Here is a 25,217-nt window from a genome sequence, read left to right on the forward strand (position 1 = left end):
AGGTGTTCTTGACTTCTTAGGCAACAATAGGTGCTGCCTCATTGTGGTGCATACATGGTTGTAATCAAAGTGTAATTTTATGATCATAGCTAATGGTTCTTTGCATTAAATGAGAGAAAGAGTGACTTGTTTAGTCATTTGGAAGCCATTCTTGGGGCTCTTGCACAAGAAGACCAGGGTTCAATTTTTGAAAGGTTAAATCTGAAGAATGCCGTGACAGATCATATAGATGTAGCCTTTTATCATATCGAGGAGTTGGTTGTAGCATTGGCAATGCAAACTGATATTGTCAAAGAGACAATAAGGCACTTGAAAACTGTGTTGGCCTTGTTGAAATTAAAAGAACAATCATTGGCCTTCCTAGCAGAGAGGAAGGTGTCCACAAAGATGAACTTTTTTAAACCAAAGTCATTTAAGGGTACTCGAAGTGTCAAGGATTTGGAGATTTTTTATTTATTTATTTTTTTGTATGCAAGCAGTATTTCAAGGAATAAGTAGATGGTGAAAATTTGACTATCATTTACATGTATCTTGTAGAGGATGCCAAGTTGTGGTCGTCTTGTTGGAGGACTCGAGTGGAAGATGATCATGAAAATTTATTAATTTTTAAAGTTTACACATATTAACCAGGGTAACATTTAGGTACAGTACTAAAGTGTTGTTACTTAGGTTATTTTCTTAAGATTCAGCCATGTGGGTATACCTAATTAAAAATATACTTTTATCCCATGAGAAAAAAGCCACATTGTTAAATCTTAAAAGTTCCTAAAGATCAGCACCTAAATAGTATACTTAAGTTTTGTTCTATTAAACAATAACCAATAACTCTTTTAGAAAGGAAAATAACTATCCCATGCAATGAAAATGTAATCAAATGATCGAAACGAGAACTATTACTTCGTATCAAACATACCATTAGTTATTATTGTCTTCATCACTGCAAAAATTTTGTAACTGTTAATTAAACAAATTAGTTGTATTACACATTTCTCTCACATAAAGGTGAGCTCCATACATGAATTTCACATATGAGATCCATATTTTATGCGAGAGAAATGTATTGTACACCACTGTATGGAATATGTTTTCAATTACCCACTAGGTTTTTAAGCCGTTAAAATTTAAAGCAACTAATTATAATAATGAAAATATAGTTTTATGGGGAAAGTATTTATTATTTTGATAAGCCAACTGGTCCAACGGTAAAGGATGTAACTGAGAAATTCTTTTCCAAAGAAAAAACTTAGAATTTCAAATTCTCTACAAGCTCATTGTTCGTTGAAGTTTGCTCTTTTTACTTTCTCCCTAGATGATAGGATTTCCAACCCACAAGTGAATGAATTATTAAAGTTTTGATTCTTCAATCATTTGGCCAAGAAAAAAAGATAAGAAAAAGAAAAGGTATTTAAAAGCAACTACCATATTGCGTATCGTACGATACGTATCATATCGTGTAGAAAAAGTTTCGTATCGTAAGAGCGTATCGTAAGTGTTCATAAATCGTCTGATACAAAGATGCGTATCGTATGAATCGTATTGTATCAGTGAATCGTACAATATGTACGATACATAAAATGGGGGTTTAAAATGAGTTTTTTTTTGTTAAAATTTGTAGTTTTATTTGATTTAAACAAGTTGTTAGAATTTTTTAACACAAAATTATTGGGAAACTTAATTGAGTCTAATAAAATAGCAAGTCCATGAGTTTTTTTTTTTCCTTTTTTCCCTACAAAATTTAGACTATACTCATAATACTCACTTTCATATGTGCAAATTTATTTTCTATGCTATTAATAATGTATTATATGAAAATATAATTATTTTTTATTTTGTTATTATTATGAGTCTAAAAATCTAGAATGCTAAGAAAAAATATAAAGAAAAAATTATTATTAGAATAAAACAACAAAAAATAGTAAATGTTGATAATAATGAAGAAAATATCTAAGAAAAAATAATTTTGCAAGATTTTGAACATGATGATAATATCAACTTATATGGAGTTGAATTGCCAAGATGATGAAAATATATTATTATTTTGGTTCATATATCATGTATTATCACTTCTAAGTTTAATCAATTTGAACGTGCATGTTATAAACATAAGTTAATTTGATTTATTTAGTTAGTTTTGTTAAATTTTATTATATAAGTAATGATTAAATTAGTCATTAGTTTCTGTAGGGGCTCAAGTTGCAACAACTCCAAGATAAAATTGGACTCGTAAGTAAAAAGGCCTTCCACAATATCATTTGTAGAGAGTGGGCTTGAAAGGTATGACCTGGGCATAAGTGAGTGGTTTTAGTCGTAGTTCCTACGAGGAACACTACATGGGCGAGCTTGGCCTTCCTCGCCAAATTCCTTTGTGGCCAGCCTCTCCTTATCTTTGTTTGTTTCGCCTTTTATACTGGTGTCCTATTCCCCCTTTTTTGTGTCCACGTGTTGATTTCTACTTTTGGGGTGCAGGCCTGTCCAGTCGACCCATACCTAGAGTGGTTGGGAGTTGCTGGAAAGGCGTATGGGCATGGGCATGGGTTTGTCAGACGCCGAATTCCGTATTACTGTGTTGGCTGCTTTTTTCCTGGCCTTGCCCGCTACACTCGGCTTGTTCCTTTCTTTGGGCATTTAATGAAGTGCCAAAGAGGAGGTCGTCCTCGGCAATGGCCCTCCTCGGCTTGGGCTGCGGTCCTTAAGATAAACTGGGCCTGGGCCGAGGTTACACTTTCTTTGGCCCCACAATAGCCCCTCAAAAGCCTGCTGCCCGACTTTTAGTTAGGAAGGAGGGTTTTGATAATGTTGGGCCTACATCATAGCCCATTCTGATTCTGCACTCCATAAATATTTGCATTTTTCCATTTACTCGGGAGTCGTGTCAAAACAAGGGACGCGCCTTTATTTTTCATTCACGCGGAGTCTTTTGATATTTCGGTATTTGAGGCGCGCCTTCACGAGGATCTTCAGATCCTACGGCTGAGGATGAGGTTGGAAATTGAGCCCAGTCTGCTTTGTCTGTAGCGTTCCTTGGAAATTTGCACAAGTTAAATGCCACCGGTCTGCTCTGTGTATAAATAGGATAGGGGGTCACTCCCCTTGAATACAAACCCTTCTGCTTCCTTCAGAAACATAATCCATCCGCCATACTCAGTCTCCATTTTCAATGTCATTTAGCCTCAGGTTAATATGCTTGAGGCATGGGTGGGGATGAAGGGTCTTTACTCGCTTCAGAGGCACCGAATCCTCAAGGTGATATGGTACGGACAAGGATGGCACAGATTCAAGCCGGTCCTCCGCTTTGACAGGGGGAAGATGGTCTTCCTCTCTCTTTTAGTTAAAATCCGAAGCAGGTTCTGGTCATGCCAGATTTTTGGCATGTCAGAAGAAGGAATTTCCGCCATCAGCGCCGTCTGCCTTGCCGCAAGCAAATTTTCGCGGGGGCTCCCCAACTTCCGGCTCCCTGCACCTTTTCTTCAACGGTGCAAGCCCCAAGTTGGGTTCCCTGCACCTTTTCTTCAGCGGCGCTGGCCGAAAACCAGGTGCTCTCTACACCTTTTCTTCGAAGGTGCAGGCCCCTCATCGGGTTCTTTTGTTGCCTGAGTTATGGGCATGTAAAAGTATTGAGGAGTGATTCCCTTACTCAACATCTCGACGTAGCAGCCAACCTCTCCTCTGTGTTTCTCCTTCGGCTTTATCTTTACTCTCTTGTATTTTTCTTTTTACTTACGTAATTAGCTTTAATGTAAGCTTATTTGAACTTTTCATTATACACTGTACTATTCCTTTGTCTTAATAAAAGATGAGTTTATTTCTTTCTATATACTTTTCTTTTCTGCAACAACTACTTTGTGCATAAATATTAAATATAAGCTTGCCTCTAATGATACTCGGAGCAGAAAAATGCCTTAACACAGATTCCTACTAGTTCAAACTTACGGACATTATCAAGTATAACAATGGTAATCCTCAATAAATTAAATTCTTGGAACTAACCGGGATAGCGGCTGAGTGCTGCGCGATGCATGCTAGACCAACGTCCGAGAACGATAAACTCTAAATAATTCATCCGAGAGGGTAGCCGAGCAGTGAGGGACCTCAATTGTGTTTTTTGGTAGCATACTACTCTAAATTGCATCAATCCCTTTGGTACTGAGGGTCCGAGGGTAGGCTGGGCAATCCATTCAGTGTAGGGATTAACCCAACTGTTAATGGGGGAATTCTCCTCGGATAGATCCTAAGGCCCATGTAACGTAGTTTTTCTTTTAAGTACTTGGTTTCCTCATAGGCTTGAGTCCGAGGACCATACAAGGCCTTGGATCTGTCCAAAACTTGTAATTTTGCTTCTAAGTAGTTGGTTTCCCTAGAGGCTTGAGTCCAAGGACCATACAAGGCCTTGGTTCTGTCCAAAACTTGTAATTTTGCTTCTAAGTAGTTGGTTTCCCCAGAGGCTTGAGTCCGAGGACCATACAAGGCTTTGGTTCTGTCCAAAACTTGTAATTTTGCTTCAAAGTAGTTGGTTTCCCCAGAGGCTTGAGTCCGAGGACCATACAAGGCCTTGGTTCTATCCAAAACTTGTAATTTTGCTTTTAAGTAGTTGGTTTCCCTAGAGGCTTGAGTCCGAGGACCATACAAGGCCTTAGTTCTGTCCAAAACTTGTAATTTTTCTTTTAAGTAGTTGGTTTCCCCAGAGGCTTGAGTCCGAGGACCATACAAGGCCTTGGTTCTGTCCAAAACTTGTAATTTTTCTTTTAAGTAGTTGGTTTCCCCAGAGGCTTGAGTCCAAGGACCATACAAGGCCTTGGTTCTGTCCAAAATTTGTAATTTTTCTTTTAAGTAGTTGGTTTCCCTAGAGGCTTGAGTCCGAGGACCATACAAGGCCTTAGTTCTGTCCAAAACTTGTAATTTTGCTTCTAAGTAGTTGGTTTCCCCAGAGGCTTGAGTCCGAGGACCATACAAGGCCTTGATTCTGTCCAAAACTTGTAATTTTTCTTTTAAGTAGTTGGTTTCCCCAGAGGCTTGAGTCCGAGGACCATACAAGGCCTTGGTTCTGTCCAAAACTTGTAATTTTGCTTTTAAGTAGTTGGTTTCCCCAGAGGCTTGAGTCCGAGGACCATACAAGGCCTTGGTTCTGTCCAAAACTTGTAATTTTGCTTCTAAGTAGTTGGTTTCCTCAGAGGCTTGAGTCCGAGGACCATACAAGGTCTTGGTTCTGTCCAAAACTTGTAATTTTGCTTTTATGGGGCTTTGGCTTTAGGGGAATTAAATCCTCGGCCGAGCCCCTTGACCCATTTGCGTGGCTGACGCTATAAAGTGTAGCCCCTAGTCAAGAATCATAGCCCCCAACGAAGCTTTACGTTAGCACGCTGTAACTGGCTGGTAGAAAATGATAAGGGTATTGTCCCACACCATCTCCTATGCCAAGACACAAACCTTCCCACAGACGGCGCCAATTATAGGGGCTCAAGTTGCAACAACTCCAAGATAAAATTGGACTCGTAAGTAAAAAGGCCTCCCACAATATCATTTGTAGAGAGTGGGTTTGAAAGGTATGACCTGGCATAAGTGAGTGGTTTTAGTCGTAATTCCTACGAGGAACACTACATGGGCGAGCTTGGCCTTCCTCGCCAAATTCCTTTGTGGCCAGCCTCTCCTTATCTTTGTTTGTTTCGCCTTTTATACTGGTGTCCCATTCCCCCTTTTTTGTGTCCACGTGTTGATTTCTACTTTTGGGGTGCAGGCCTATCCAGTCGACCCATACCTAGAGTGGTTGGGAGTTGCTGGAAAGGCGTATGGGCATGAGCATGGGTTTGTCAGACGCCGAATTCCGTATTACTGTGTTGGCTGCTTTTTTCCTGGCCTTGCCCGCTACACTCGGCTTGCTCCTTTCTTTGGGCATTTAATGAAGTGCCGAGGAGGAGGTCGTCCTCGGCAATGGCCCTCCTCGGCTTGGGTTGCGGTCCTTAAGATAAACTGGGCCTGGGCCGAGGCTACACTTTCTTTGGCCCCACAGTTTCTTTCTCAAAAAAAAAAAAAAAAATTAGTCATTAGTTGAAAATATTTCGAATTTATAATAAATATACCTTTAATATATGTATATTTATTATTATTTTATAATTTTATTAGGTGTTTGTGTCTTTTACGATATATAATTCGATACGATATACAATATAGAAAAATTAAAAATCAATTCATGATTTGACAACTATGGCAACTACTATATATGCTGAACAATGACCATACACAACATTAGACCAAAGAGAAGAAAAAGGTTCAAATTCAATGACAAAATCCAAATTCTCAAAGGGAGTAGGAATCACTTAGAATTAAGTTAAAATGAAAGGACATCACTGCAAAATCGGCATCAAAAGGAGAATATAGAAAATTCTTTTAAGGCAAAATCTGTATTTGTAAAAAACTAAAGACTAAAATTAGTTTGGTAGTTGCCTATTTGGCTTATGTTAAACACTAAAAATGGCAAGCACATCATCAGCACCACCGTCTATCTCCTCCTTCCAATTGTTTGGTCTGTTAGTGGTTCTAGGAGGCAAATCCGGAATCAAAGAATGAATGTGTTGAATTTTGTTCAAACCAGACCAATAAAGAAATAAAGAGAGAGAAAAACAACAAAATACAAAAAGACAAAAAAAAAATAATAATAAAAAAAGAAAAAAAAATGATATGTTCAGAACATTTTTACAACAAATCTTAAGTAATAAGTTGTTATTGTTGGAGCAAAAAAGTAATCTTAGTGTTCGGTTCAAATTTAAATCAATAACAACTAACCATCTCTGATTTGTTATAAAAATATTGTGGATGTAGCACATCTCAACAAAAAAAAAATAAAAAAAAATAAAAAAAAAATCAAACAAGGAAATTACACCCAGAAACAAAGGAACAAAAAGCAAGTCACCGGTACCAACCTACCCGTTTTTTGCTTTCCCCATCAATCTAAACACATATCCAAATTATTGTTTGTCTGAAATCTGAAATACCCATTTAGCTAAACCAACCCAGAAAGTCAGAGAAACACATAAACCAACAGTAAACTCACATAAAACAAAAACATAATCTTTTTGTGTTTTTTGTTTTTGTTTGTCATTTTCTCAGTTCCCTCCATTCTCCACCACCTACAGTTTCTGTCAAGAAATAGTCCTTCTGCTCCTAAAGATCAAATTTTGAGAGAGAGAGATTGACTCATGTATGAACCTGAGGAAACAAAAACAATGTGAGAGAAAAGAGGGATAGAGAGAGAGAGACAGAGTTCTTAGGATGAGCAAAGAAAACAATGGCATTGTGAAGGCCTGGGAAGCAACAGTGCGGAAATCACAAGCTATTGCAAAGAAAAGAACTCCCCATGTCTGTAGCACATGCTGATGATGATGATGAGCCTGTTGCAGCATGTCCATGCCATGCCTACCATGCTGAGAGGGCACTCTCCAATGGGGACTTCTATACAGGCCAATGGATGGACAATTTCCCACATGGACATGGTAAGTACCTCTGGCCAGATGGGTGCATGTATGTTGGTGAATGGTACAGAGGCAAGACCATGGGGAAAGGTAAGTTTAGTTGGCCTTCTGGTGCCACCTATGAGGGTGAGTTCAAGACTGGTTATATGGATGGTACGTAGAGGGACTTATACTGGTTCATCTGGGGACACATATAGAGGATATTGGGTGATGAACTTGAAGCATGGACATGGGACTAAAAGCTTTTCCAATGGAGATTACTATGAGGGTGAATGGAGGCGTGGATTGCAAGATGGACAAGGGAGGTACCAATGGAAGAATAGGAACCATTATATTGGGCAGTGGAGAAATGGGGTTATGAATGGGAATGGTACAATGATTTGGACCAATGGGAACAGGTATGATGGGTGTTGGGAACATGGTTGGCCTAAAGGGAATGGTGGCCAGATGGGAGTTTTTATGTGGGGGTTTGGAGTAAGGATACCACTGACCAAAATGGTAGTTATTATTCATCAATTAATTCTTATGGGAATTTGGATTGGGACCCCCAGGAGGTTTTTGCAGTGGATTTGAATGATTGCCAGATTAGTCCTGGGGGAGAAAGTGTCCATTTTTCCTTCTCAAAAGATGGTGAATTGGCCTGGTCTCGAAGGGGAGCCCTTCCAAAAGAGGAAAGGTTATGATGGGAGTTTCAGGCCTAGGAGGGAGTCCATGGATGGAATGTTAAATGATTATTTTTGGGGGAATGGTGAGGCTGGTAGTGTCAATGGAGTTGAGGGATTGGGGAATCTTCAGCATGAAGAGTCTGTTAAGAAAGGGAATGTATCACAACAGTTAAGACTAAAGCCGGTGAAAAGACCGGGGGTGACAATATCTAAAGGGCATAAGAACCATGAGCTCATGCTCAATTTGCAGAAAGAAAAAGCAAAGCATAGCAGGTATGTCCATTACACTCTCTTAATGAATGCTTAAGCTATTAATATTTTTGGAACAATTATGAATAAGATCAACTGTCAAAAAGCCCAATTTTCGATGAATTAAAGGGGTTAGAACAAGAGGAAATATATTCCACCCAGCTAAATATTCTCTTGATAATGTTTATATACAATGATTAGCAAATGTGTAATTCCTAGCCCATAGCAAATTAGGGCTAACTATTCACATGAAATATTTTCATGACAAGCTTATTTTTGTAGATGCTATAAAACTTATACCTAGTGAAATTTTATGCAAAAATGTATGTGTTACTAGATGAATTACAAAAGCGGTAAATTACTAGAGGTATAAGAAAATAATTGGTCTGACCAAAATTTTCACCCATAAGAAAAAGGCCCAAGTAGGCTATTGGTAACTTATTATTCATGAGTAAATTTTTCTAGAATTCTTGTTTAATCAAAATTTGGCAAGCGTATGTGCTACTTGATGTAGATAACAACATGACCTCAAGAAGGTCAAAAACGATATAGCCTGAAAGAGATTAAAATTTATTTAAGAGGGGCTTCCAAAAAATTCTCTTTCAATGAATCTTTACAATATTCTAGCACTTTATTTTAATGTCATTTAAATTCCAACACATTATTTTTAATGTCATTTAAATTTTTGCACTTTATTTTTGTTGCTTTTAATTTCCAGCACTTATTTTATTTGTCTTTAAATTAATAGCACTCTTATTATTGTTGTTCTTTACTTTTCTCATCAATAATGTGGCCATGGATTAAAGAAAAAAGAAAAAAAATCTCTTTCTTCCCTTTTCCAAAGATGTTATTTTTAAATATGAGGTATTTCTCAGGAAAAAAGAAAAAAGAAAGTTTTTGCTTTAAACATTTCTTTCAAAAAATGTGTTTTCTCAGAGTGTCTTAGAAAAAAAATCACTACATCAATAAATTAACTTCACCAAAAAAAGAAAAGAAAAGAAAAAAAAGAAATGTAGCAGTTTTGAACATCTTAGAAAAGGTTGGAATTGAGATGAAGCTGGCGGGCAAACAGTTGGGGTTTTATTTGAACAAGTCTTCCTTTATTAGTTGGGATGGGAAGTTTGATGCAAACGACGCCGTTTTGAACTTTAAAAAACAAAAACAAAAAATGAAACTATGGAACGAACGACGTCGTTTATGTGGGGTTAAATTAATACTTAAAATCCCCTAATTTCATTTCTTCATATCAAATCAAGTATCCTCTCGCGCTCTTTCCCCAGTCCCCTCACAGCCTCGTTTCCAGAAAGTGAATACCTAGGGCTACACCAGGTATGTGAATGTACTATTGCTTTTTAGGGAAATATTGTGAATTTATTTGTGTGGGTATTGTGAAAATATGTTTGTTAGATGATTCTGTAAGGGAGGTTTGTTTGATGTGGTTGGTTTTAAGTGAATAATGATCTGTATTCTGTTTTTTGGTGCTAACTGATTAATAATGTTCACACAAACATAACTTTTCCTTTTTTTAGGATTAAGGTTAGAAGTTAGAACTCTAAAATAGAATGGATTTGAATTGAATTAATCAGAGGTTGTTTTTTGAGTTCGTTTTCTTAGTCCTAAGTCCTAACTAACAAAAAAAGAAAAAGAAAACTATACTCGCTTGCTACAAAGTTGTAAGAAAAGGAAAAGAAAATTTGAAATCTGTTCACCCTTCAACATGAACATGGCTGGCCTAGTAGCTAATTTCATCAGAGGACGATGGAACCAATTTTTTGGGTCTTTGTTGATCCTAACCACCACTGCAGGCTCGCAAATCTATGCTTCCTACTCTATTAGAATTAAAGAGAACCTCAATCTGGATCAATCTTCTTTGAACACGCTAGGCTCTTTTAAGGAACTGGGTTCCAGTGTAGGATCTTTCATTGGTTTCACCCTCAGTATCTTCCCAGCTTTTATGCTTCTCATTCTTGGATCTCTTTTGAATTTCTGGAGCCATATGTCTCTCTCTACAGCCATAAATAGGAAGACAGTGGTACATTCTCAATGGAAAGTGAATATGCACATGTTTCTTGGGGCTTTATCTCAAAAAGTTATGGTTTCTGGTGCTTCTCGATCCTCTCAAAACTTCCCCTGTAACAGATCCTTGGTTAAACTCCTTTTCAGATGTTTTGAAGGTCTTAGTAGCAACATGCTTCTGCTGTATTACTTCTCCTTTTTTGGAGAGGATTCAAGACAGCTGCTTGTCTTCCTCGCATATGTACCTTCACTAGCATCTCTAGTCTTCTCTTTCGTGATTTACAAAAAGCACCCACTAGTTTTTGAGGAAACAGAGAAACAGGTTTTGCTATCCATCCTTAGAAGGTCCGCCATTGTAGGAGGAACTCTTGTTCTTCTGTTGATTCTGAAGATGAACCTCCACTTTACAATGCCCTTTTTTATTCTTGCTGGAACAGTCCTCTCTTTTGCTTTATTTCTCACCGTAAAACCTGCATTAAAGTCACAGGTACCTCCCTGCACCTCTTCTTTTTCCTCTTTTTCTTTTTTCTTCTTCCTTGCTTAAAACTAGTTTTTTTCTTTCTTTTTTCACAGTATCTTTGTTCAAAGTGCAAAATGACTTCTACGGTGATAGCCGATGAACAAGCCGCTCCCATTTTTGAAAAATTGAAATACATATTTAGTGTCAAAATTATGTGGCTGTTGCTAATTAATGTATTCAGCTCTGGAACCATGATTGCGTTTGAAAATAATTTAGCACAAATCGCCACAAGTTACAGCTACCCTGCTAAAAAAGTTTCTAATTTTGTACTTCTTATGTGTGTTTCAAGGTTTTTTGGATCCTTGTTAGTTGGCAACCTAAAATCTATCCAAGTTTCTAAGATTAATTTTATCATGGGAGTCACAATAATGATGATTTTATCATCTCTATCTTCCTTTGTGGCCTTGGCAATTGAGGGTAGGGATTTTTTGTATGGTGTGATCATCATTGAAGGGTTTTGTATGGGGGTTTTCTTGGGCTTGCAGTTCGAACTGCTAGGAGAGGTTTATAGAGAGGAGGTTCAGTCAATTTTATTTTCTTCGGCACAGTTTGGAGGGGTTGTTGGAAACTTTCTCTTTAGTAAATATATTATTGCCCAAATTTATGATTTTCAAGCTAAAAGGCAGTTGGGGGAAAAGGGTGTTGGAGGTACTGCTCTAAACTGTGTTGGAGATGAGTGTTTTAGGATTTCCTTGTATGTGATGGCTGCTTTAACAGCTGCCAGCTTGGTTCCCTGCGGGTTCCTTTGGAGGACATTCTTGTAAGTTCTCACAGCTTTTTTTGTTGGATTCATACTTGTAATGGAATTGGTCATTGGGACTGTTGTTGCCTTGATTTTGATGTAATGTTTGTTTATACAGGACTGTGAATGAGCACCTTCCCACACCCTTGGATGCCACTTCTGAACCACCTCCACTGTTTGATGGAACTACAAGGTTCACTCTTCTCTCCCTTTTTGTTTGTTTTTTATTTGGGCCTACTTGTTTTTGTCCAATTCCCTGTCTTTACTTTGTCTTTGTTTACGATGTTTTATATGCAAAAGTGAACTTGGATCTGTTTTTGTTTTTGGTTTTTCTAAGGTTGTACACCAATTATGCATGCCCATTTGCACAGCGTGTGTGGATCACCAGGAACTATAAGGTTGAATTTTTGTCCTCTTTGGTCTCATTTCTAGACTTCCTCTTAAGTTGTCCGACGCTACTTAAGTAGCTTCTAATTTCAATAACAAGACAGACCAAAATTAGCTCTTCTGGGATCATTTGTCCTTTTCCTTTTCTTGGGATTGTTTTGGACTTAATAATTATGTTGCTGTATATTTTGAGCTGCAGGGATTACAGGACAGGATTAAATTAGTTCCAATTGACCTTCAAAACAGGCCTGCTTGGTACAAAGAGAAAGTCTACGATGTGAACAAGGTGAAACAAAATATGGCTATCTAGTGCGTATATAATTGATTGAGCTGTTTCATTTTCTTGATTGAGCAACAATATCTTGAAATTAACAGGTACCTGCATTGGAACACGATGGCAAAATCATTGGGGAGAGCCTTGATTTAATTAAATATGTAGACAGCAATTTTGAAGGGCCTTGTCTTCTCCCCAATGTAAGATTTGACAATTCATTGTGCCCTTCTCTAACTCTTTTGGAATTTGACAAAAGTTATGATGTGAGTGTAGGATCCTGCTAAAAAAGAGTTTGCTGAGGAATTTATAGCTCTCATTGATTCCTTGATCAACATGACAGTGCACAAATCATTCAAAGGAGACACAGTCAAAGAAGCCGGTAAGAATTAAAACTTGCTGCCTATTGAGTCTTGACACCATTTTGTATAGAAGCTAGGCTCACGAAAACCTTAAATTAACTTGCATCAGGTCCTGATTTTGACCATCTGGAGAATGCTCTTCACAAATTTGATGATGGGCCTTTCTTCCTTGGCCATGAGTTCAGTTTGGTAATTAACTTGACTGTTATTTTTATCTATTGTTGGTTCTGTCTTGTTAAATTCGCATTAAACATAGTAAAGATTCAGAATTTATTTTGCCTGTACTAAAGACCAAGATTATTTAGCAATATATATAGGGACAGTGGAAACTGTTGTGAAACTTTGTGACCTTCAGGTGGACATAGCTTGCATCCCGTTTGTTGAAAGATTCCAAATCTTATTTTCAACATTGTGGAATTATGACATCACCACAGGAAGGCCTAAACTTGCTAGGTGGATCAAGGTAACTTAAAACTCATTAAATGTTTAGTGATAATTGCTAGTTCTAATGGTCTTGAATTTACAAATTAGAAGATTAATTATCTCCCCCAATTGGTTAAAATTTAATTCTTTTAAGTCAACAATCTTTACTGTTCCATTTGGATTAAGAGGTAGAGAGAGTAGTTATTAGGGTAGAGTTGGCCAGAAATTAGGCTACTCTACTCTACTCCCATTTGCTCCCCCTCCCTCCTGCAATGGGCCCAATGGGGCATACTTGCACATGCTATATCTATATTTTACATTCTTGTCTCTTTAAACATGGCTTTGAAGGAGGTTTGAATCCCTTAATGTATTGGAACTCTTGGTTCTTGAATGGTAATTATTCATGTCAACCCTTGTGCAGGAGTTAAACAAGATCAATGCTTATAAGACAACGAAGGCGGATCCCAAAGTGGTTCTTGAATCATATGAGGCCCACATTTAGGTACTAATTACTTAGTACATGGAAATGGAATTATGAATTTTATTTCGTTAAATACTCTTATTTTCGTTAGGAATCCTTTTTAACCACTCTTTAATCTAATTTTGTTCCTCAGGCTCAGCACTGAACATGACAGGGGCAGCACAGTTCCTTTGGACAAGTGGCTGTCTGCCTTTGTGCACTGTTTATTTTTATATTTTAAATGTCTTATGCGTGTATGTATAGTAGGTAATAGTTGAAAACATGGACAGCGTGTGGTCAGCATGTATGAATTTCTTAAATAAATAGAACTATGGGTTTGGTCTTGTAATAAAAAGATATTTTTCTTTTCTTTTTATAACAAAAGATATTGTTACAAACGTTTTGTTACATACTTTGTCACAACTCGCATATGTAAGTCTATCATTGGTACTTGGTGAAAAGTAATCCAATTAGAGCATTAGCATCAGGCGTTCTATCTCAAATACCATTTGCACAGCGCGTGGATCACCAGGAACTATAAGGTTATTTTCACCACTTTTTGTCCTGTTTGTTCCCATTCCTTATTTTGTTGTTAGAATTCATCTTAAGCTGTCTAATACTGCTTTTTCTAGCTTCTAATTTCAATTAAAAGACAAATCCTTTAGCCCTTCTGGGATCATTTGCCCTTTTCCTTTTATGGGTTTTTTTTTTTTTTTTTTGGTTTAATTTAATTTAATATCTATGTTGGTGAATATCTTGAGGTGCAGGGATTATATGACAAGATTAAAGTAGTTCCAATTAACCTTCAAAATAGGCCTGCTTGGTACAAAGAGGAAGTCTACCCTGAAAACAAGGTGGTATCTTATTGTAAATATGTCTATCTAATGCATACTTGATTGTGCTGTTTGATTTTCTTGATTGATCATCAAATTTTCCATATTAACAGGTACCTTCATTGGAATACAAAGGAAAAATAATTGGAAACTTTGAAGGGCCTTCTCTTCTCCCCAATGTAAGATTTACATAATTTATTCATGCCCTTAAAAAAACACTCTCCCTATCTTGGAATTATACTAAATCTATGATGTGAAAATATTGTAGGATCCTGCTAAAAAACAGTTCGCTGAAGATTTGTTAGCCTATGGCCCTACACCGATACCTTCAACAAGACAGTGTACACATCATTCAAAGGAGACACAGCTAAAGAAGCTGGTAAGATTTAAAACTATCTGCCTCTTGAGTCTTGTCGGCATTTTATATAGAAGAATCGCTAAAACTTCAAACTTCCATCGGGTGCTGCTTTTGACCACCTAGAGAATGCTCTTGGTAAATTTGAAGATTGGCCTTTCTTCCTTGGCCATGAGTTCAGTTTGGTAAGTTGACTTCTCCATTATGTTATTTTTATCATTCTTTGGTGCTGTATTGCTTGCCTTTTGTTCATTCATTGACCATGGTATATTCTTTTTAAACATATTAAAGAGTCAAGACTTTTTTTTTTTTTACCTATGCTACAGACAATGACTATTTAGCCATATATATGGGAAGTGGAAACCAGTAATATAGTTATTAAACGATATTTTTTATAATATGAGTATTTCTCCTTTGATTTATGAGCTATGCGATCTTCAGGTGGACGTAGCTTACATCCCTTTTGTTGAAAGATTTCAAATCTTCTTTTTAGCATTGTGGAATTATGACATCACTGCAGAAGGCCCAAACTTGCAAGGTGGATTGAGGTAAGTTAGAACCCATTTGGTGTTTAGTGGCAATTGCGAGTTCTAGTGGTCTCAGATTTAGAGATTAATTAGTTCTAGAAGCTATACCTCATTTATCGGAACTGAATCAACTGATAGCTGTGGCTCGGAAGTTGTGGCATTGATTTGCAACATTAGGGTTACAGTTACTATAGATAATGGTAATAGATTTTGTGACTGAATGTTTGCCTTGCCCCCCAAAAGGCAGTACACGTCTTCGGTATTGTTTCTGAAACCTAAACGATAATGAATGTAGATTGATTGATAGTTGGAGGGAGATCTCTTTTATTGATTTGTGATATCCTTTGTTTGAGTTGATCGAGCCTCATCATACTCTTCTGTTGAAGTTTAGAAACAATCAGTCTATCTGTTGCATGGTGGGGCATGCATGCAAATGCTATTTATACAAAACTTTATATTCTCTTCACTTAAAGCATGGTTTTGGAGGTTAAGAGTCTTGTAACTTAGTAACATTAACCAGTTCTTAGGTGGGGAACTTGTCCAGTCCCCATCTGCTCCCCCCCACTTGTTGTAAGGGGGGAAAATGGCTTTAAAGGAGACATGAGTTCCTAATGTGTCTGTTTTTTGGTTTCTTGAATTATAATTGTTCTTGGTTCCTTGTGCAGGAGGTAAACAAGGTTGATGCTTATAAGCCAACAAAGACAGATCCCAAAGAGCTTGTCGAATTCTACAAGGCCCGCTTTTTGGTACTGTCAATTTAGTTCATGGAATTATGAATTTGACTTTGTTAAAGTTTTTCTACTCTTATTTTCCACGTGTATGCCTTTTGCTAACCCATCCTTAATCTAAATTTCTTTCTCAGGCTCACTAGTGAACAATCCAGCAGTTCTTTTGGATATTAATAAGCTAAATAAGTGGCTGTGTGCCTTTGTGTTCTGTACTAGTTGAAGATATGAATTGTCTCGGTGGGAGCTTGTGATCAGTATGCATGGATTACTTAAATAAATAGAAGTTGGTAATGTACTAAAACAGCTATTGTATGTTAATAAATGATAATTATGTTTTTAACTTGGTTTAAATATATGTTTCTTTGAAGACTTGTGAAGCAGATTGTTGATTGTTGATTCTCTAACAACTGGCTGGATTTTCCATTGACAATTTTGGCAATACACCTTAACTTGATACTATAACTAAATAGTCACAACTCACAAGTATAAACACTATCAGAATGTGTAGTCTGAAACTCTGAATACAAATGAGGATTAGGAATGACAAAATCAAGGGGGAATTTATAATTTATGTCTCTACCTACCATTCTTTCTAAACATGAAAAAAAAAAAATAAATAAATAAATAAAGGTTGGGGGGGTTTTGGTAGACAGTGGGCTCAGTGGAGATTGGAGAGCAGGAGTCAAGATTTTATCTTTGGGAATTGAGGGTAAAGCATGACCAAAAAATAAGAAAGAATCATTAGTCGAGAGTAAGAAATATACTAAAATTTAAAATTAAATTAATATATAAAAAATCCAAACTATTGTTATTTAGTGTTAACAAAGTATAAATGAAATAAGAAAATATTTGCTTCGACAAAAAATAAAAGACATTATTTTAAATTCCAAATATCATTATATGTGAATTTTTGTACTAGATTTTATGATAATTTATCTTTTAATGTACAAAATCAAAGATTTCATCAAAAAACCATCTTCAATTTTGTTGTAATTCTAATTTTGATGATATTTATGACTATAAAAATCAAATATTGTAATTAATTTCTTATAATCTAAATCAAATAAAAATCATATTTATTCTCCAATTTGTTTAGTATTCTTTTAATTAAAATAAATAAATCGTCTTGTCGTTTTACTCGCCCAACATTATGTTCTATAATATGTCCAACATTTTACTAATGCGTTGTCAAGTAAAAAGGAAAATTATAAATAAAAACACCAAATTATTTAGGTGGCAATATGGAGTCATACAACAACATGAAATCATCCAAATTTCAAAGTTTAAACTTTAAGAGTATTGTGCTTATCCAATATGAAAGTATCATATTTTAACCAACCGAGCCTGAAATTCACCAATATCAAGTTATGTAAAGTTGTGTAAAAATACATGGTTGATTCATTAATCGTGTAAATTTATACAGACACTATTCATTTCGCAATTAATTTTTTATTATTTCTTAACATAAAAAAATAAAGTTGATGATAGTTGTTGTGTGAAAAAGATAAAAAAAAAAAAATCATAAAATCAAGGAAATTTTATATTTTAATAAAACTTAGTGTAAAATAGATAATCTAATATGAAATATTTTAAAAAATAATTATGTAAAATATAAAAAATAAACTTTTATATTAAAATAGAAATAAATTTTTGCATGAGGTTATCTGCTGTAACAATGAGTCCCAATTTTGTATTTGAAAAAGCAAACAACTAAAAAGTACTAAACTAAACAGTACTCACATCAAAATTTAGGATTTGAAATAGAGTAAGCACACCCAAATACTCACACCAATTTAATGCAAGCACACGTTTCCTTCCTCATCTTAGCAATACAATGCCATGTGGTACGGCCAAAACTTCTAAGTCAAATTGCCCATATGCAAAATGATACTACTCAATCACTCTTGGATTCTGTAAGAGGGACGCTCTATGTATCCGCTACATGATAAAAGTTTCCTGGGGGACAAGCTCAAGAGTCTATGGGTTTTTGAAAATTTTCATATTTTCTATTGCTTATTTGTTTCTAGCAAGGACTTGGAATTCCTCCTTGTTGGCATGATAATTGTGTCTAGGCAAGGTTTTTGGAGAGGGTTTACATGGAAAAGCACCTCCTGCTTGTAAGGTGAGGGGGCTGAGGAAATTTTTTGAGTGTCATGTTACTTTGATACATATAATATTTAGTATTTGTAAATCTTGTTGCTATATGTCATAATAAATATTGAATATGGAATTTGTCGATGTAGCCTTAGTTTTGGGTGAGCCAAGTAAATTAGGTGTTCTTGTCTTGTGTGTGCTTTGATTTTTTTTTTTTTTTTTTTTTTTTTTTTTTTAATCTTGTTTGTATTTAGCATATCTTTATTAACTATCATTATTCGGTAAGTCTAATTACCTTAATAGGAAAATGTTAATTTAATCTGTTCTAATAATAATCTTACTGAAATCTAGATAACTATCATTACGAAGTAACTAATTAAATCAGCTGGACACACTTTTTTAGCTGAAAGGTTTTACATATGCCATTAACTAGGCTTGTGGCTTTGTCAACCTATCCTAATTTATGATAAATGGACTAATATGCTCTTTCATGGCATGAGTTACAAGTTCTAATGGAGCAATCATTTTAGTAGTGATTCATATAATGTTCATCTATTTGGTGGTCCTTTTTTAATTGCTATTCATCTAATAAGGGCATCATATATTTCTTTGCAAAGAGCTCCTCAAAATTGTTTGGTTAATTAAGGACTATCATATAACTCATCAACAACTAATGGTCAAAGCTGATTAATCTGAATGTTTCTCAACTCATTTTGGTAGATAGCTAGCTTTGCTATTTATCAGGCCACCATTGACTATTTGCTATCAAGTCAAAAAATATTTAAATATTTTGTTTCAAATTGTACAATGTGACGGTTCTCAACAATTTAAAACTGAGGCTCAAAAAAGAAAAGCCAACTAATTCACTTATTTACGACATTAGTATATTATATATTGTAGTTAATTGCACATTTTATTCCCCACTTGGGCTTGATTATGTAGCACCCTTAAACAAAAGAAATTGTGTAGATCTAGCTAGTGCAAACATTATTATCTCAGAAACAGGAACAAAATTTTATTAATTACCACATTACATACCAAAGAAACATTAAAAACAAGTTGAGCTGAATTCCACTGAAAACGACCAAACATAAAAAGGACAATGAAAAAAAATTAAGGAAAGTAGTAACCCAAACTAATTAATCTTAGGTCCATTGCACCATAAAATTTAAATATCATATTTTTGTCCCTTTTGTTTGAGAATTACACACATAGTATCTCATCACTTGCCCTGAATACGCAAAGTAAATTCATGCAAGGCCAGAAGAACTCCCTTCAACCTCTCTTTGGTCTCTGCACTGATCAAGTTGCCATCTTTATCAAACTTTGCAGGTTGCTCGAATGCATTCAAGGAAAACAATGGCGTATTAATGAAATGAAGATCAATAAAAACTCCGACTTGGCGAAGATGATACTGTGCTCGTTCCCCACCACCATTTCCTCCAGTACTTACAATGGCAGCAGCCTTGTTAGCCCAAGCATTTGGTGGTCTAGATGCCCAGTCAATAGCATTTTTCATAGGTGCTAGCAAAAGAATGCAAAATACATGCACAAAAGTTATAAGTTATATATGTACATGAAAACTCATTTGACCTAATTAAAACTTTTTTTTTAAATTTCTAATATTTGACTTAATTAAAACTATAAAAAAAAAAAAAAAATTTTAAAAAAATATAATGTTCTTTTTCTTTTTATGTTTTTCCCTTGTAAAATATGCCAAAATTTAATGAATCTTGTATAATTCATAAATTGGTTAAGAGCCTTTTCCTACATTTTCTAAGCATGATTCCAAACATATATTGTAAATCAAAACAGTTTTTGCTTCACCTGTCAGCTGTCACTAGAGAAAAGAAAAAGAAACAGATATTATTTTTAAATTCTCTTAGGTTCTAATGTTTAGGTTGTTATGCCATGCATAGATATATTTATAAATAAATAGATAAATTATAAATAAAAAACTGAGAAACATATTTCAAAATTTTTTTCCCGGTATCAAATTAAATTTCACTTTAAATTGATGAGACATGCATGGACAGAAAATTATATTATTTCTAATAAAATCACAATCTTCTCCTACAAACTAGATTTCTTTTTTAGGGGGTGTTAAGTGCTTTTGAACTAGATTTAACACGATAACTGTCTTGAATTTTTTATTAAATTATAATGATTTATACAAAGAATAAATCATAGTTCAAAATCATCTATATGCACATCAAAATAAACAACTTAAAGAACTTCATATATTTCCACAAAGAAACAGCACAATATATTGGAGAATGAGAGAGAGATAAGAGGGTACCAGCGATGGAAAAGTTGTACTCAGGCGAAGCAAACAGAATACTATCAGCTTCTTTTATTTTCTGACGGAAAGCTTCAACTGCTGGTGGAAATGTTCCCTGGCCTTCAAGGTCAGTATTTAGCAAAGGCAGCTGGTTGATTTCTACTTGCTCAATTTGAATTTCTCTGACTGACTCTTGGCATAGTTGGATTGCTACAACAAATTAATTACAACCCCATCATATAATGAAACTCATTTCAAATTAAGAAAAATGTATCAACAAAAAATTAAAGAAATAACTTCATCAACAAATAAATTAATATCCTTCTATAATAAATAAACAAATTTGAACACGTAATCTCGTTTGGTTATAAACGAAATTACATACCAGCTCGAACGAGGCCTCGGTGGAAGGAACCTTCACGGAGAGACCCACATACTGCTGCCACTTTGATTATAGGTTTCGCCATCTTTCTCTTTCTTTGTGTTTCAAATCGTGTAGAAATAACTTGAATGAGTATGTAAAAATGTCCAAATGCTATGCAATTTTCTCTCTTTTATGTAAAAGAGAGAAAATTTATATGAAACCTGGAGCTATGATGTTGATTAATATAAAAAAGAGTTATGTTATTGTTGGATAATGATCAGACGGTGTAAATCTTTTTACGTTATGTGAAGGGTTTGCATGTAGACGTGATTCTTGAATGTGTTAGTATGTCAACGGTCAACGAAATGAGATGTTCTAAATTCTAACATGATGTATGGCCAATTCTAGAAGATTACAGTTATACGAGTTCGTGGAAAAGGGGGGTTTCTTAAGTGAGTGATGAGGTCTAAAAGATACTAAGGTTGTGTTTGGATATGAATTTGGATTCTAAATCAATGTATTTGAAATATCATGATTTCAAATATATTGATTTTAAATATTATTCAAATCCAATTAACGGTTGATCTGTCAAATCTAAGAATTTTAACAGTTGATTTGTCAAATCGAAGTCATTTGACTTTTTTAAAGTATCCAAATCCACATCCCCAATTTTTGTCATACAAACACACCATAAAAAATTATAGAATGGTGCTTTTTTATAGAATGGTGCTTGACTGCACGTGTGAAATGAGATGGCAACCTAACTTCTTAATAAGGATTTAGGATACAAAATACTCCTATCCAATTAATATTTGGCTTTTTGCCAAATCCCTTTTTTTTCTTTTTTGCTAAAAGTGAGTTTAACTATACTTTCAAAAGTGAGAAGAATTAAAAAAAAAAAAAATTAAAAAGTTGTATATAAAAAAAAATGATGGCAAAACTAATAAAATTAATTCCATCTTACTTTTTCTTTCTTAATTATTATTTTTTAAATGTTAACGTTATTATTAATTTTACTATAAATGGTGAACAAATTGACCTAATAATTAATGAATATAATTGGTACCACTTTAGTAACATAATAATTACTTTACTAAATTACTTTTTATTGATTGGTGATAGTATACGCCACTTTGAAAACCTTTTGTAATAAAATTTGTAGTATTGTTATTTCTAAATTTAAAATTAAAAAAAAAAATCAAATTTCATTAACAACTAAAAGATGTAGCAACAAGTTCCTTAGTTTACAATTTTTAATAGACTGGAGAAGGGAAGAAATATTACAAACATAAAACACAATTTGAATCTGAAGATCAAGGTTTAGCTATTCTATGATCAACATTGTTAACTTCTCTTTAGTGCAATTAAAATTGCAAATTGAGAAGCACTTCTTCATTTTCAGAATATTTAGCAAAATACAAGGTACTCCAGGGTATCAAAACATAACTTTGAGTCTCCTTCAATCAATATTACAAAATGTGCAACGAACAAGTGGTGAAAAAGTAGTATTAGTAAGACAATTGAGGTGCGAATTGGTATCATGATATGATTGGTGGTATACATATTGAGGTCTTGAGATGTGGACAGAAGTATTTGCCTAAGCTCGGTAGAACATGTAAGGTTAGTCATGGATGAACTAGTGTTGAGGACTTGAGGACACTTTTTAAATGAGATTTAAGTATTTAAGGACCCAAGCCTACAAGGCACAAGCCCAACCCAAATTCCCAACGTATTTTAGGCTCACCAAATAATCTAAGACCTCACTTTACTTCATGCTAAAAAGTAGTAAGCCCAAGCCCTCACTACATAAAGTCCATTATAAAATAAATTTCATATTTATTTAATTAAGGCCTTTCCGTTAACTTTTGTTAAAAAATTTCGAAAAAAAAAATCTGAAAAATATTTTTCAATCATTAATTGAATTTTTTTAATTTTAAAAATTTGAAGAAAAATTTATAAAATTAAAAAATTAACCACAACATATAACAAAAGTTGATGAAAAAACTTTAATTGAATAAACTTGAAAGTTAGAGGACTGAAATAAAATATGAAGAAACTTAGAGGGTCAGTTTTGCATTTTACCCTTTTTTTTAATGTGCAACGAGAACAATATCTAGTCATTTTGGTCGATTAACTATGCAAAATACTATGTACACAACATTTTTATAATAATTTCATAATAAATTCTAAGTGATAGATTGTTATTGGCTATAACGGGTGAACAAAAAAGTAATTTTAATACTGGATTCAAATTAGAACTAGTAATAACTTACTATCTAGATTTGTTGTGAAAGTATTGTGAAAATGTTTTGGATGTAACACTTGTCAAGTATCACACTTTCACTAGTTGAGTAAATTACTAAATCTGTATTTTCTATATGAAGGTTCATATATTTATCCCTAAATAAATCTTAGATGCTTAGCTATCTTTAATGGCTACATGACCGTCACTAAATGGTATTGGAAAACTCCTCGTATGTATGTTTGTTTAGCTTGAATAGGTGTTGGATTGGACCGGCTGAAGCAACTAAGGAATAGCTAGGTTAGACTTTAGAGTGGTGAGGTCCCAATTGATAAAAGTCCTTGTGCAACAGTTTTACCTCTTCAACTAGTTTTTTTGGCCTAAACGTTTAATATCCACCATTAACTAGTAACTAGAATGAGATTGAGCTTCTTAAGGGGCAGATGCGTTTGCCTAAAACTTTGGTAGAACATGAAGGTTTATCACCGATAGACTAGTTTTAAGACCCAAGCCTACTGGGCACAAGCCCAACTCGAAGACCCAACGTACTTCAGGCTCACAAAATAATCCAAAACCTCACTTTACTTCGGGCCAATAAATAAGCCCAAACTCTCACTACACGAAGTCCTTCAGAAACTACAAGACCTCAGCCCCCAACACAGCCCAGAGGCCCTTCCCGTACTAATGAGCTCTTTCTCTCTTAGAGCAACTGAAAAATGTCCAAGTATTTTGGCTAATTAACCATTATTAACATTGACACACAGAGGGAGAGAGGGAGAGAGGGAGAGAGAGAGTCTTTTGGATGTTAGAGAATTCAATAAAAAATTCCACCAGCACTTTCTTTGTCATAGTCAATCATGAGGAAGAAAGCTTGATCATTTAAGAGGTGTTTAGTACATGCACTTAAAAACATGTGTTTTGTTATTTGAAAACATGTGTGAAAATACATGTTGATGAAAAAGTATATAGAAATACGTATAATGTTGTTTAAAAATTAAAAACATGTGTTGAATTGCCATAACAAATGGGGCCTTAATATTCACACCACTTAGTGGTTGTCATCCCTCTCTCACTGTTCCTACTAATCTCTTTTTGAATCAAGGATTGAAGTTAATCCTTTCACTGAGTAAATCTTTATTTTCTATGAAGGTTCACTTATGTAACACATAAGAGCACTAGCATTGAAAAATGCTAAAGCCATATTTAAGGCATTTTTGACATTTTAGAGGACAAAAACACTTGCATCAAACAATGCTAAACCACACTATTGCAAAAATTTTTGCAATAGTGCTACAGTACAATTCTAAACTTAGAATTGTACTGTAGCAGAATGTTAAAAAATATATATATTTTATTCCCCTCCGGATTTTTCTCTTCAACCACAATTCTTTTCTCTCTCTTCCTTCTCTTCTCTATTTCTCCATCTCTGCTCTTTCCTCTCTACGGACCCAAACGCCATCTCTGCTCTCTCTTCCTTCTCTATTGAGTCCGGTGTTTGGGTCGTGGGTGACGGCATGGGTGTGGTGGTTGTGGTTTTTGGCTGTGACCGGTGCTTAAAAGGGGTTGTGGGTCGTGGTTGGGTCCGGTGCTTGGGTCGTGGTTGGGTTGTGGGTCCAGTGTTTGGGTCGTGGGTGACGGCGTGGGTCAGCAATGGTTGTGGTTTTTGGCGTGGGTCACTATGGTGGTTGTGATTTTTTTTTTTTTTTTTTTTTTTTTTCTGGTTGTGACCGATGCTTAAAGGGGTTGTGGGTCGTGGTTGGGTCTGGGGTTTGGGTCGTGGTTGGTTTGAAATGGTAGATTTGTTGATCAGTGGGTGGATCGGTGGGTTTGCTCCGGTTGATGGTGGGTTTTTTGAATGGGTTTGCTCCGATGGGTTTCAAATAGGCTGGGTTTCAAATCGACGGTGTGGTTTCTGATCAGTGGCTTGGGTGGTGGGTGTGGTGGCCGTTGTTGGCTCTGGTTTGATGGTTTGTGTGTGTGGCTGTGTGTGGCTCTGTTGATGGGTCTGTGTGTGTGGTTCTGTGAGATGAACCGGTGCTAGAGGTTGAGGGAGGCTGAGGAAAAAAAAACGGTTGAAAAGCCTAGGAAAGTGGAACTGAAAAAAAGTATTGGTTAAAAAGAAATAATAAAGAAAGATTAAAGAATAATATTTTAATAAGAATAGAGTTTTAGGACGTGAGAGGTATTGTAAAATGGGATGGTATAAGTAATAAAGTAGTTTTTTGAGATAGTATA

The 25,217-nt window shown here is 35.2% G+C and overlaps 1 protein-coding gene, 1 long non-coding RNA gene and 2 pseudogenes across 2 annotated transcripts; 3 read left to right on the forward strand and 1 right to left on the reverse strand.

Moving 5' to 3' along the window:
* The first annotated feature begins 7,263 nt into the window (after positions 1 to 7,263).
* On the forward strand, positions 7,264 to 8,435 carry LOC115984702 (annotated as a pseudogene).
* A 5,565-nt stretch (positions 8,436 to 14,000) lies between these two features.
* On the forward strand, positions 14,001 to 14,402 carry LOC115987296. The gene is made up of 2 exons (XR_004091040.1): positions 14,001 to 14,100; positions 14,326 to 14,402. It is a non-coding gene; the product is annotated as an uncharacterized LOC115987296 (long non-coding RNA).
* A 445-nt stretch (positions 14,403 to 14,847) lies between these two features.
* LOC115984704 lies at positions 14,848 to 16,337 on the forward strand (annotated as a pseudogene).
* Positions 16,338 to 19,179: 2,842 nt separating this feature from the next.
* LOC115983246 (NADPH:quinone oxidoreductase-like) lies at positions 19,180 to 20,843 on the reverse strand. Its single transcript, XM_031105883.1, has 3 exons — positions 20,762 to 20,843; positions 20,395 to 20,586; positions 19,180 to 19,619 (listed from the first exon to the last, which is right to left on the reverse strand). Exons 1-3 carry the CDS (start codon positions 20,841 to 20,843, stop codon positions 19,318 to 19,320), a joined length of 576 nt encoding a protein of 191 aa, XP_030961743.1. The 3' UTR covers positions 19,180 to 19,317.
* Between the last annotated feature and the right edge of the window lie 4,374 nt (positions 20,844 to 25,217).

Source organism: Quercus lobata, chromosome 4 (genome assembly GCF_001633185.2).
Source record: "Quercus lobata isolate SW786 chromosome 4, ValleyOak3.0 Primary Assembly, whole genome shotgun sequence".
Classification (NCBI taxonomy): domain Eukaryota; kingdom Viridiplantae; phylum Streptophyta; class Magnoliopsida; order Fagales; family Fagaceae; genus Quercus; species Quercus lobata.